Here is a 14,193-nt window from a genome sequence, read left to right as displayed (position 1 = left end):
AGAGAGAGAGAGAGAGAGGAAGGGACAGAAAACATAGACAGGAGGAAGGAGAGAGGGAGGGTGCAGGGAAGAGGCGGATGTGGAGGGTGTCAGAAGTGGTGGGCAGGCTCAGCCCTGGGGGTCTGTATAGAGGTGTGAGGACCCCCCCTGTACCCCAAAGCATGCACCTCTTCAGCATGATCTTCCTGCTGCTCATGTTACAGGCCAGGATGGCTCAGGTAAGTGCTGGCTTCTCTGTCTTGTTGGCTTAGATGTTGCTGTCCATGCTCTCTGGTGCTGATGCTGGCCTTTGGGAGGAGGGGGGGGGGGGGGGGGGGGGGGAGGCTGCTGCTGCTGCTGACATTGACAAAAGAGCCTCTTTGGGGAGAGGATGGACAGGGAGGTGTGTGTCTGTATTTACAATGTACATATGTCTCAGTGGTGTCAGGACATGTGCACAGCCTGTGTGCGGCTCAGCTGCAGAGGAGCACATGTGTGTATATATGTGATATGTGATGGAATGGTGGGAGATCACACGATAGATAGATTGATAGATGGGCAGATAGATAATAGAGGCACTGTTGTCTTGGTGTTATACATTCTCAGCATGCATCAGTACGTGTTTCAGGACGTTATCCCCAACTGTATGCATCAGCCTCGGCCGCCCAGGGGCCTCTCACTGTAGAGGCACTACAAGTTCCAGGAGGAACACTACCAGCCTGGGTCAGGGGAGGCATGCTGGGATTTGCAGTTCCTCGTTGAACAGACTTAGCATTCACAAGGATACACACAAACCCTTTTTTAGGTCTTCTTTTGTCTCTAAGCTAATGCAGGCATTTAATATGTGTAGCCTCGAGCGATCTTTATTTATAGCAGGTGTGCGTGACAATGACATCCTTGTGTGTGATCTGTGCATACATTACCGTAGTTTGTCTTTTAATTCTGGAGATAAAGATGCCCAGGCTTATATAATGATGCACGGAGTGATGTGCAAAGTGTGGCGACCTAGTCCTGCCGATTCCTTAAGTTCACTGTATACTCAACTCAACTAAACTTACCTTCACATGCCAGATCTTAGGTACATTCGCGGAAGTTCAGCCACTTCAGGCTTTCAGATCGTTGGGTGGCCCTGGTTACAGAATATCCCTTTCTGCTTCGTTAGTGGCCTTTTGGCACCTTTGTCCCATTCCTTCAAATCGGAGGAGTTGAGGGGCACCTCGATATCAGTAGGAGCTCCCCCTAAATGTCAAACTCCGGGATTGTGGCACTATGGTCTCACCACTTTATTCCCAGAGAGAGTCTTGGATGATACACCAACCATAACTAAAATAAAAGGTGTGGGTAGATTGATCATTTTAAACTGGGGGTACTATATGTAGGTAGGTAGAAGCTATATAGGTAGGAACTATATAGGTAGGAGCACCTCCAAATGCCAAACGCAGGGACTATGACATTATGGTCTCACCACTTTAGTCTTCATGAGCTAAAACTGAAATAAAACTTGTGTGTGAATTGTTAATTTGAAATAGCATTTACTGATTATATTTGTAGAAAAAATGGAGAATACTTAAGAGAGTATTGTATAGATATACTGTAAATCACTTAGAGTTGATAACTATTTGACTTTGAGTGTACAGAATTCTCAGTACACGAAGTTGTGTATGAATTGGTATGTGTGTGATCTGCAGAAGAATAATACTCAGGTACAGTTTATGTTGGAACTACAGGCAGTGTTCATCCCTGGAAATGTCTAATCATTTATCTGGTCTTTAGATACAGTTTTTAAAAGTGAAAGAGTTAAAAAGGCAGTACACTCACAAAATTTGCTTATCTTAAATGTTAATCAACCTCACCAAATCTTAGATCAGGGGTGTCCAAACTTTTTAGGCAAAGGGCCCTATCGCCGTTCTTGAGAGTGCTAGGGGGCTAAACTAACAAAATTAAACACAATTTTTGCTGATTGCCCATAGGTACACTAAGCCTGTGGCATTCTATCGAAATATTTATATGGGAAATAACCCATATACTGTGTGCAGATAGCACAGTGGCAGCTGCTAATCAGTGGCTGTTACTGCTGCTGGCACAGTGGCAGTTGGTAATCGGTGACTGTTACTGCTGCTGGCACGGTGGCAGTTGCTAATCAGTGGCTGTTGCTGCTGCTGGCACACTGGCGGCTGCTAATCGGTGGCTGTTACTGCTACTGGCATAGTGGAAGCTGCTAATCAGTGGCTGTTACTGCTGCTGCTGGCATAGTGTTGGCTGCTAATCAGTGGCTGTTACTGCTGCTGGCACAGTGGCAGCTGCTAATCAGTGGCTGTTACTGCTATTGCTGGCACAGTGGCTGCTGCTAATCAGTGGCTGTTACTGCTGCAGGCACAGTGGCAGTCGCTCTTCAGTGGCTGTTACTGCTGTTTGCATAGTGGCTGCTGCTCTTCAGGGGCCCTTACTGCTGCTGGCATAGTGGCAGCTGCTAATCAGTGGCTGTTACTGCTGCTGCTGGTATAGTGCTGGCTACTGATCAGTGGCTGTTACTTCTACTGCTGGCACAGTGGAAGCTGCTAATCAATGGGTGTTACTGCTGCTGGCACAGTGGCTGCTGCTCTTCAGTGGCTGTTACTGCTGCTAGCACAGTGGAAGCTGCTAATCAATGGGTGTTACTGCTGCTGGCACAGTGGCTGCTGCTCTTCAGTGGCTGTTACTGCTGCTTGCATTAGTGGCTGCTGCTCTTCAGTGGCTATTACTGCTGCTTGCATTAGTGGCTGCTGCTCTACAATGGTGGCTAATAACCTACAGCCAAGCAAAGGGGAAGGCAGAGTGGCGACATAAGGAGGCCCCTGCATGCACCTCTGCAGCTACAGTCTGCGGATTGCATGGAATTATCAACTGTAGAGAGTTTGTGGGCGACTAGAAAAGGTTCAGTGGACCGCATTTGGCCCTTGGCCCGCACTTTGGACATGCCTGCCCTAGGGGCACCTCATAGCTGCTTCCACCTAATAATACCATGTCCCCCTAAATTAAGACCTACCCTAAAAAGTAAGCCCTGGCATTATTTTTCAGATTTTTGAGGATGCTCAGAATATAAACCCTACTCCAAAAATAAGCCCTAGTTACAGTTAAAAAAAAGGTCAATGTAAATGGGGTCCAGGCTGCTATAAATGTAAAAAAAGGGAAAATCTATTGGCAATAGAATGTAGCAGGACAGATAGATCCTTCACCTAGGAAAACAGACACCAGCAAAAGAATTGTGTTCAAAAGACCCCATGTGACTCAAAACAAAGGTGGTATGTTGTGGAGCGGCATTGGGCAGGCATTGCAATGCAGAATGACGCACTGCAATGGTAAGTCTATGCGAAGTGCTTAGTGCGATGTTAGCGTTGTGGTGTAACGTGTTGCTGCATTGAGTTCCTGTTAAACGCACATGTTAACAGGCACAGGGAAGCATACTTTTCTTTGTGTGTGTGCTTCACTGTTCCTCACTGTATGCAACGTAACGCAGCCGTAACTTGTGGTACAACATTTTTGTTACAACATTTTTGTTCCATTGCATTGTGTTCCTGTTAAAACAGGAACTCAACGCAATGTCCCACTGTGAATCTAGCCTCAGAGCTGACAAATGTCGATTGTTGCACATGGAATAGAAGTCACAAGAAATGTATTATGAGATTCAGGCTTTGTGGAGCTATGATGATTTTCCAGGATGTGATGACGTGACATATTTGAATACATGTTGATTTTTTTGTTAAAGGAAAAATGCAGATTTGTTGTTCATAGACAAATAAGACATCCCCTGCAAGTAAGCCCTAACTCGTCTTTTGGAGCAAAAATTAGATTGTGTCTTATATTCGGGGAAGCACGGTAGAAGCACCTACTGAAAGACTTGTGCTTGCCAAAGTCAGGGAAGTGTTAACATATTGTGCTACTGCTCCCTCTGGCCATGAGGTGGAGCTGTGCTGTGAGAGTTAGACAGTCTTTCCATTTCTTTTAATGGCGGTACCATCTATGGCTACAATGCAGGAGGGGGTGCAGTCTGGAGAGGTGTCTTGGCCTCTGAAGAAGCAGGAAACCGTGAAACGGCTGTCAGGCTCCCCCCACCCCCACTGCTAACTACGATATCTATGCTGGGTCATATGTAATAAAGGTGTAAGGTTTTTTGGAGATACTGTACCACTATTTTCTCTATATATGAATGGCAGTCTGGAGAGAGAGTGGCTGCACAGTATGTAAACATACTTTAGGTTAGTTACTGCTTAAAGGACCACTATTGCTAAAATCATAAAATTTAAAGAGGTTCTGTGGAGGCTTAAAAAAAAAAAGAAAAAAGAAAGAAAACTGACACTTACCTTGGGCTTCTATCGGCCCCCTGCAACTGTCATGTCCCGCGCTGTCTTCCTACGAGCCTCCGTTCCCCACCTTCGGTCTGGTCTAATTATTCGTCTAACAAGACGAATAATGCTGCTGCCGCTCGCATCTCCGGGAGCTTATTTTGCAGGCACATTATGAGGTTTTCTCGTACTGCACCTGCACAGCAAGCTCCCGATGAGGCGTCCATGGCTGTGCAGCCGCAGTCTACTTAGATGAATAATTAGACCAGGACTGGCAGCGGGGAATGGATGGACGGCGCCGTGGGACAATAGACGCACCAGGTAAGTGTCAGTTTTTTTTTTCTTTAAGGCTTCACAAAACCCTTGTAAAACACATGTAAGCGCGTTAAAAAAAATTCTTCCAGAGTAAAATGAGCCATAAATTGCTTTTCTCCTATTTTGCTGTCACTTACAGTAGGTTGTAGAAGTCTGACAGAAACAACAGGTTTTGGAGTAGCCCATCCTCGGGGGGGGGGGGGGGTTCTCAGGGTTTTCTTTATTTCAAAAGCACTTAGCAAATGGCGGTTGCTCCATCCAACTGCACTAAAAAAGGGTGAAGCCAGCAGAGAGGCTGGCCGGCATCTTTGTATAAATCCTTTTTAGGGAGTATCTTTACATAGTATAAAGGCCATGCTGAGAATCCTCAATGAGATGGACCAGCCCAAAGCCTGTCGGTTCTGACAGATTTCTACTAACTACTGTAAGTGACAGCAACATAGGAAAAAAGTAATTTATGGCTCAATTTGCTCTGGAAGAAATGTACTTCTTATCTGTATGTGTTTACATATATTTTAAAATTTCACATTTTTTTCGCGATTGTTGTCCTTTAAGTTGATATTTGGAAAGTTTTAGGATGGCTAAGAGAAGAATGTAATATAAGCGTACTTTGTTAGTTGTAAGAATACTTATTCTTTAAAGCAGACCTGATGTAACATATGACATGATGAGATAAACACATATATAGTACTAGCCCTACTAAAACATATCTCAAGTCGCTTTCTCTTTTCCATTACAACAAGAGTTAAAAACTTGAGTTGTTACCTATTCAAAAGAGCTTGTCATTTTCAGTCTGGTTTCCTGAAAAGCAAAAGCATGTCATCTGTCAGGGAGAAGACAAATAATAAGATTTTAGTGCAGGAAAGTTCAAAGGGTCATTGCTTCTCCTTCTTTTATAGCTTAAAAGGAAGAGTGGGGATTCTAAATGGTAGCTGTGACAGTCCCAGGCAATCTTACAAATAAAGATATAAAACTTCAAATATAAATATAAGACTTTTTTCTATACTACTCATGTTCTATTTATCATCCGTACTACTCATACAATTCATTATCTTATAAGTTTATTTTCACTTCAAGTCCACTATAAGTTGTCAATAGAAATGGAATTTAACATTGGTCCTTTCACTGTCAAGCTGACCAACCATTCCTTGTGGATAATAATTCATTTGGAAAATTTCAAAACATTAATCAGTCACTTTTGTTTTGTCAGAGATGGTGATCATAGACTGCTCCCGATCCGTGACCATCAGTAGAAACACTTGAGTGGCATCAGCATTTGTGACATTAGAGGAACTTTAACCAAGGGTTGATCTTCATCCCAATCAGTAGCTGACACCCCCTTTCCCATGAGAAATCTTTACCATTTCTCAAATAGATCATCAGGGACATCTATGGCTGATATTGTGGTGAAACCCCTCTCACAGTGTGATGTCATTACCAAGGTCATGACAGTTTGCATCCTGCGGATCTCGTTGCATTGTGGGAAACAACGGCTGTTTCCAACTCCCAACTGCCAAGCAAGCAGTATCTCCCTCTCTGCATAGAACTCTCAGTAGCGAACATTCTGTACAGATCAACTAAATTGCCACTATTTAAATGGAATATAGAGATTATCATACTGCATGCAGGTTTTGACTCACAGATCAGTATTGCCCAATGTCTTCAATACCTGGTACATGCACTCCAGAGGGTACTTATGTTGGGCTGGGAGGAAGGAAGCGAGGGGGGGTACTTATTGCACTCAAGGCCATATTTATACTTTTTGTGCTCCTAGGCTAACTTTCTTGCAGCTCCTCTTCCATGTGCAACACCCTTTCCTATACCCTGTGCACTGCAGACCCCTCTTCCATGTCTAACATTCGTGTACAGCAGCCCCTTTTTATTATATACAAATCCCTTGGGCTGCAGCACCCTATTTTTATCTGTTGCTCCTTATTTGCAACCTCTGTAGTCCATCAGCAGCCTGCTCTTCCAAGTCCAGCCGCCCCTCAGCCAGCTACCGAGGAAGACCCAGGCCTTTGGGGCCTTTGCAGAAATCAAGCCCTGGTTGCACCCAATTCATTACAGTAACTTTACAGATTAAATGATACATAAACAAACCAGAATACATATATTTGAGTTAATTAGAAAACTAGACAGTGTTTGGACATCAAGCATATGCAATTGTCCAATACTCCTAACAAACAAATATGTTTGTATGAAGAGTGCATGAGATGACGTTACCCACAGTAAGGGTACTTGGTAAACACTATCTTTTATAAAGAGGTACAAGTCATAATAGTGTTGAGAAGCAGTGATCTATGTCTGTGCTAGAAACTCTTTCTGTTATTGATGTTCTTGCATCTATATTAGGAAGGAACACATCTCTATTTTCTTATAATGGAATGAGCGTCTTTGTAACAGGAATCTGTGTAATATAGTAGATGATTTATTGTTGCTAATTAACTGCTTTCATTTTACAATTGGGATGGGTACTTGGGTATGATTTAAATGAAGAAAATGGAATGCACACAGCACTCATCATGCTGTAATGGTAAACAGTTGACTTGTCTGATTAGCAGTAAGGCAACAGTAATAAGGAATATATAGAAAACAACTTTCCATAGTGTTTCTGGGGGAGAGGGATCACTCTGTAGTTACTGCATCTTTCTAAGCCTGTGCAACTTACAGTCAGAGGTGTAACTAAAGTAGGAGGGCCCGAGCCAACTACTTACCCTCCCTACCACTAATCCAGGGGTGTCAAACTCAAACAAAAAGTGGGCCGAAATTGTACACTGGGACCTAGTTTCGGGGAAACCGTAAAAAGAGAATTGAACTCTAAAATTCTTACAATAAAAAGCATACCATTTTATTCATTATGTTCTCCTGGGCCCCTCAGTGCTATTTCTGCCACTCCCTGCTGCAATCCTGGCTTGTAATTGCCATTTTTAAGCAGTGTTTACAAACAAAAGACATAGCAAGTAATACGCTGAGAGGAGCTCAGTGTGTGAGTCATACAGAGTGTGCAGGGGGCCTGGAGAGGGTGTGTATAACTTCTATCCAATCACAAGCAGCACAGCATATTCCAGCCTGACTGCCTCAGCCCGAAAGAGCAGACAGAAAAGAGAAGATTAGATCATATAACAGAGATAATACAGCCACTGTGCAACTATAAAAGGCTGCAGTTAGACAGAGCACATTAGAACAGCTATAGGAACTTATAGGATAGAAGAAATAAGGATGACATTTTTCTTACAGAGTCTCTTTAATGTCTACTGGGCACCTTCCTCCCTTATAGAGTTCCCTGGTGTCTAGAGGCCCCTAACCCTCCCCTATACAGTTCCCTGGTGTTTAGTGCTTTCCCCCTACCTCCTCATATGGCTCCCCTGATGATCTAGGGCTTTACCTCTAATATAGCTTTCCTGCTGGTGTAGAGTGGGCCAAACAATGCAAAGTGGGGAAATCACCTGAGGGTCAAATTTATTGGCTCTGAGGGCCAGATTTGGCCCGCGGGCCGGAATTTGACATGTAAACCACCCACTCCGACTCCAGCTACCCAAAATTGCTCCGACTCTGACTCCTCAGCCCAGACAGGGCTATGGAGTGGGTACAAAAATCATCCAACTCCTTAGTTTATGAAACCACCAACTCAGCCAAAAATTAGCCAAAAATTGCTCCAACTCTGACTCCTCAACTTCAACTTCACAGTCTTGCTTAAACCCCTAGATTCTAGGGGTTATTCTAGAATATGCTCCCCTTATGTGGACGTCAGCATAGGGGTAAATGTGTGAACACAGAATGGTTGCCATCAAAGTTTTGGTAGGGGAATAGAGTCCATGATTTGTAGTTAGTGCCTTGCTTACACAGGGGATCAGTAGCATGTGTTTTTGTGTACGTATTGTTATGTCGCCCGGTCAGTTGGGTGCAGGATGAGCCGAATGATGGCTCACCCTGCTGCCACTGAATTTCCGGCTGGTGTTAAGTGCTATCCTCCCTCCAAGTTGTAGCAACTCGGAGGGACACATAATCTGGTTTCTGGCTATTGCCAGCAAATTACCTGTGTGCAGCCTGCATTAAAGCTATAGCGGCGCCCATATCGGGTGCTACGCGGCAGCCAGGGAGCACCGAAATGAACTGCTTTGGTTGTTTCTTTTAGCATCTGGTACAGGCACAGTGCAAAGCAAGTCTTTGCGATCCACAAACACATTTGCGTTATTTGAGCTGTAGGCCATTTATTCACTATTTACAATGTGTACAGAAAACATATAATAATACATAAAACCTTGGCACTAGATAAACTTAAAAGCTTTGAATTGTGTCCACTGGGAACAAACCTATTGTTTGTCCTAAATAAAAAAAGCAACAACTGAAAATACAACCAGGTCTTTTAATGCACAATATTTTAAAGGCTTTAGTTTGTTCAGTTTAAGACTAGCACAAAAATGTAATACCTTTTGTTTATTCAGTCCAGCACAGGAAGTGCTTCCCAGAGTAGGCCAGCTTTGGACTGAATTAATTGGCCTTGTATTTCTCATCTAAACACTCTTTTCACCGAATTCCGGAGGAGATCGGCTCACTTGCCTTAGCACAGTGGTCCTCAAACTAAAGCCTGCGGGCCGAATGTGGCCCCCTGAGGCTTTTTTACCGGCCCTTCACCCACAAAATTGATTACTTATAGATGCGGCCAACTACATCTTTAAATATTGGTGGTCTGCATATAGAATAGCAGTGCCGGCACCACCCATCCACATAGAAGCCAGAAAGCAGAAATGCTGGTTTCCAATCCAATTCCACATCAGGTGACACTGCTGTCAAATTAGACTGCAGGTTGTCACCTGGGTATGCTTCACTGTCTGGCCCGCAAAGACTGCTGTGGTGTGAAGGTGAGCTGGTTAAGGGAGTCAGCTGGCTATCTATACTGGAGAGAAAGCAGGAGGGGTCATCTGGCTACCTATACGGGGGAGAGGGGGGGGGGGTCATCAGGCTACCTATTCTGAAGGGGGGCTGCTAGTGACAGTGGCCTTGGGCGGTAAAGAGTACAAATCCGGCCCTGACTGTGACAGTTTCTGCATGGAGTTTGTATCCTCTGTGTTGTGTCTCTTGTGTGTGTGTTCCCTGTGGGCAATTTGGGCAATTTGCCTGTGGGCAATTTGGTTTCCTCAAATTCACTTTCAACCAAATCGGGCCTACACTGTGGTGGTAATGTTAGATTATGATGACCGCGAAGGGGCAGCAACATTAAATGTTCTGTGTAAAGCCCAGTGGAAAATATGTCAGGTCCATACAAACAAGTAGTAATTATAGTTGGCACCTGATAAAGCCAGTGTCTGGAATGGTAGCTGGGTGTCAAACAAGGTCACTTGGCTACTGAGCTGAAGCGTGTTCAGCCAAGGGAATGCCCGGGGGCTGCAACTTGCAATGATCACCTTTATTACTACGTGTACCTTTAAAGCAGCAGAGACAGCCATATTATCCCAGGAAAAAATAAAAACACATAAGTTAATAAATACTTGTTCTACTTACATAACAGATGTATTGTACTGTCAACATTTTTGATTTCAGTGAATTTGATACAGAAAAAAAAAAGAGAAAACTTTTTTTAGGCATTCTCCATCTTTACTGCCTCTTACTGAAGCCAATACTGATGTCATTTCCCCCCTGGCTCCTCTTCCTACTAGAAACTGCACTGTCATTTATAGGTTGCTTTGTAAATACATGTGAGCACATCGTACAGTATATTGTGTTTCAGCAGCTTCTGCAGAGGGGCGTGGTGTATTTCCCTTCTCAGCCTCAGCCCGTCACACTGAATTGCCCTCAGCCAGCCAATCAGTGAGAAGCAGGAAAGTGGGAGGGGAAATAACAAGCTTCCCTCTCCTTGGTACTGTACCAAATAGAGGCAGGCTGACATATTCTGAAGGGGGGCTGCTAGTGACAGTGGCCTTGGGCGGTAAAGAGTACAAATCCGGCCCTGACTGTGACAGTTTCTGCATGGAGTTTGTATCCTCTGTGTTGTGTCTCTTGTGTGTGTGTTCCCTGTGGGCAATTTGGGCAATTTGCCTGTGGGCAATTTGGTTTCCTCAAATTCACTTTCAACCAAATCGGGCCTACACTGTGGTGGTAATGTTAGATTATGATGACCGCGAAGGGGCAGCAACATTAAATGTTCTGTGTAAAGCCCAGTGGAAAATATGTCAGGTCCATACAAACAAGTAGTAATTATAGTTGGCACCTGATAAAGCCAGTGTCTGGAATGGTAGCTGGGTGTCAAACAAGGTCACTTGGCTACTGAGCTGAAGCGTGTTCAGCCAAGGGAATGCCCGGGGGCTGCAACTTGCAATGATCACCTTTATTACTACGTGTACCTTTAAAGCAGCAGAGACAGCCATATTATCCCAGGAAAAAATAAAAACACATAAGTTAATAAATACTTGTTCTACTTACATAACAGATGTATTGTACTGTCAACATTTTTGATTTCAGTGAATTTAATACAGAAAAAAAAAAGAGAAAACTTTTTTTAGGCATTCTCCATCTTTACTGCCTCTTACTGAAGCCAATACTGATGTCATTTCCCCCCTGGCTCCTCTTCCTACTAGAAACTGCACTGTAATTTATAGGTTGCTTTGTAAATACATGTGAGCACATCGTACAGTATATTGTGTTTCAGCAGCTTCTGCAGAGGGGCGTGGTGTATTTCCCTTCTCAGCCTCAGCCCGTCACACTGAATTGCCCTCAGCCAGCCAATCAGTGAGAAGCAGGAAAGTGGGAGGGGAAATAACAAGCTTCCCTCTCCTTGGTACTGTACCAAATAGAGGCAGGCTGACATAAGATTTATTTCCGCAGAAACATTTATGATTATATTGGAATGCTTGCAATGCAGGGTCAGGTTGTAGACTGCATAATAAACACAGAACAGTGGGTAAATGGAATTTGATTTAATGGATGACAATTCCTCTTGAATTTTAGCATACCAAAACAGTTTTATCTGGTACAAAATGTCCTTTATATGCATACTATGTATATGCATACCATACTTTATATGCTGTACTATGTACAGTTACATGGAAGATGTTAGAGATATATTTAAATAAAATAATAATAATAATAATAAATACTTATAGTAAAATATGTGTTTGTCAAAGTGCCTATTGCTTTTTATAGAAAGCCTTCTCTTTGTAGGAGAAATGCAAGTTTTACTGTCTGCAGCTTCACAAAAGTTGTATGCACATGTTCTTCCTGTACAGAAGCTGATTATGTGCTGGCCACCACTAGATGGAGCTGTTAAGAAAACAGAGATTAGTTTTGGTGGGTGGCCCTCTGTTTGCAGGTTTGTTGCGGTGGTACGATGTTTTTTCGATTTGAAGATGATGAATTTGATGGTGCTCTAGTAGATATTCAAAACATATTTGGACATATTTTTTATAACCCACCCTGACTTATTCTTCTCAATAACTTTGTCCCTGACTTGTTTTGGGAGCTCATTGGTCTTCATGGTGTGACGCCCATTGCTTAGTGTTGTTGAAGCCTCATTTCACTTCACTAACTAAGACTATTATGTGCAGATCCATCACATAAAATGAGATTAAGACATTTTAAAATTATAGATTGGAATGTAACAAAATAGATACAAAGCTAAGGGGGTGAATACCTTTGCAAGATACTGTGCATCCTGTATAAACTCCCATATAAGCCGACCCGTGTATAAGCCGAGGTACACACTTTTCCCTCAGAAACCTGTGATTGACTCGCATATAAGCCTCCTCCCCAATATAGCTCCCCTCCACAGTAGCCAGATATTCCCCCAGTACAAGTCAGCCCCCCTCCCCATAGCCAGATGTGCCCCAGGATCATTACAGCGGTGTCTCAAGATGCCACTAGATGGCGTCCTAGATATGAGACACAGCGATTGCCACACAGGAAAAATCCCTGATCATTGCACTGCTGACACATTGCTTGCACACTCTGCTGTACAAGCCAGGGGACCCAGGTAGTATTGAGCAGCACACTATGCACACCATGTTGCAGGGGATGGGGGACACGAACACAGAAGGGAGCCAGCTGGCATAGCAGGATCACTAGTGCACAATCCTTACACTCCTCAGCCAGTAACAAAACCTGCTCCACAATCCATTCTGCTCCACTGACTCACATATAATCTGAGGGGGGAACTTTTCAGCACATTTTTTATGCTGAAAAATTAGGCTTCCAAGTGAGTATATACGGTACCTAGCTATACAGTAGCCACTTCATGCACCACAGACTGTCTGTTGTATAGGCTGCAAACTTCACTGAGAGATTCAGACAGTGCCTTCCCACTTAGCACTCTGAACAGTTGCGCTGATGCATACCACTCAATTTTTTGAGATGAGAAAGAGGGACACTTAAGCCACACCCCTGGCACACCTCTAACCACAAAGGAGGGACAGTTGGGAGCTATGTTGATGCAATCCATGCATCATCTTTCACAGCAGCCACACCCTCAGAGCTTGAAACTATCTTTATCCATTCTGTTGCTTCTGTTCATGTGATCAACATTTCTAGACAGGTTTTTTTAGTACAGAAACCTCTTTTCTCACAAAAGCTAACGTTTCATCCCTCTCTCATCACGCTTTTAACTGTCGACGGAGATCATTGCAATGCGACATTCAGTTGAAGCATCAAGATCAACAAGCTGAGGTAAATCAAAATAAAGACAAATAGTCGTAATGCATCACTGTGTGTACACAACCGGATATAACTAATGCAGAGGAACAGCAGGAGAAAGCATTGGAAGGGGGAAGCATCTGAGGACACAAGTTGATGTATAATACATGATCTGCAATAGGGATACACATTTCTGGCTGTACTATGCATAGAATACAAAAATATGTAGTACAGCAGGCTGATGTAAATGACAACAGTAGTTATTACCCAGAAGACTAGTCACAATGCGGAGCAGCTAACCCACCATTGGTTTCCTCTTTTCTGATCTCAGCTTTCTGTACTATGTTTCTGTGTTCTATATACGCAGAGTCGGTTCTCTCATGAAGCAAGATGAAACATTTGCATCACGCACAGAGATTACAGGTGCAGCATGTTTGTAATGTGTGTTTACACTTACATTATGCAGTCAGAGTAGGAGGAGAAGCAAGAGGAGAGCGAGCAAGGTGAAGAGGTCATCATTGGGGAAAAGCAGCTTGTTGTGCTGTGTGAGGAGTCTGACAGTGAGTGAGGAGGGGGGAGGCAGGAGTGCAGCAGAGTTTCATTTGACTTGCACAGCAGAAGGGAGGAAGTCATGTCTCAAGTTGTTGTATATGCTTCCTTGCTGACTGAGAACATTAACCTCGTGAGGACCATGGTGTTAAACCCCCCCTAGTGACCAGGCTATTTTTTTACTTAATTGGCCACTGCAGCTTTAAGGCAAAGCTGCAGGGCCGCACAACACAGCACACAAGTGATCCCCCCCTCCTTTTCCCCCCACCAACAGAGCTCTCTGTTGGTGTGGTCTGAACCCTCCCACAGTGTTTATTTTTTTTTTCAAATATTTACTTTATTATTTCTATAATAAATATTGTCTTTTTTTTTTTTTTTTTTTTTTTTTTTTTTTTAGTAAAACCCC

At 43.5% G+C, this 14,193-nt stretch overlaps 1 protein-coding gene across 1 annotated transcript in view; it reads left to right on the top strand.

The window, feature by feature from the left end:
* OLFM2 (olfactomedin 2) overlaps positions 1-14,193 on the top strand; it is a 519,811-nt gene that overhangs the window by 92 nt on the left and 505,526 nt on the right. The window contains exon 1 of the mRNA XM_068274422.1: positions 1-218. This exon is cut by the window's left edge and continues 92 nt beyond it. Coding sequence (XP_068130523.1) covers positions 78-218 — 141 coding nt within the window. The 5' untranslated portion in view covers positions 1-77. The remainder of the gene's footprint in view (positions 219-14,193) is intronic.

The sequence above is a fragment of the Hyperolius riggenbachi genome, chromosome 3, assembly GCF_040937935.1.
Source record: "Hyperolius riggenbachi isolate aHypRig1 chromosome 3, aHypRig1.pri, whole genome shotgun sequence".
Classification (NCBI taxonomy): domain Eukaryota; kingdom Metazoa; phylum Chordata; class Amphibia; order Anura; family Hyperoliidae; genus Hyperolius; species Hyperolius riggenbachi.
Note: the sequence above shows the minus strand (reverse complement) of the source record. Positions and strands in the feature narration are given on the sequence as shown.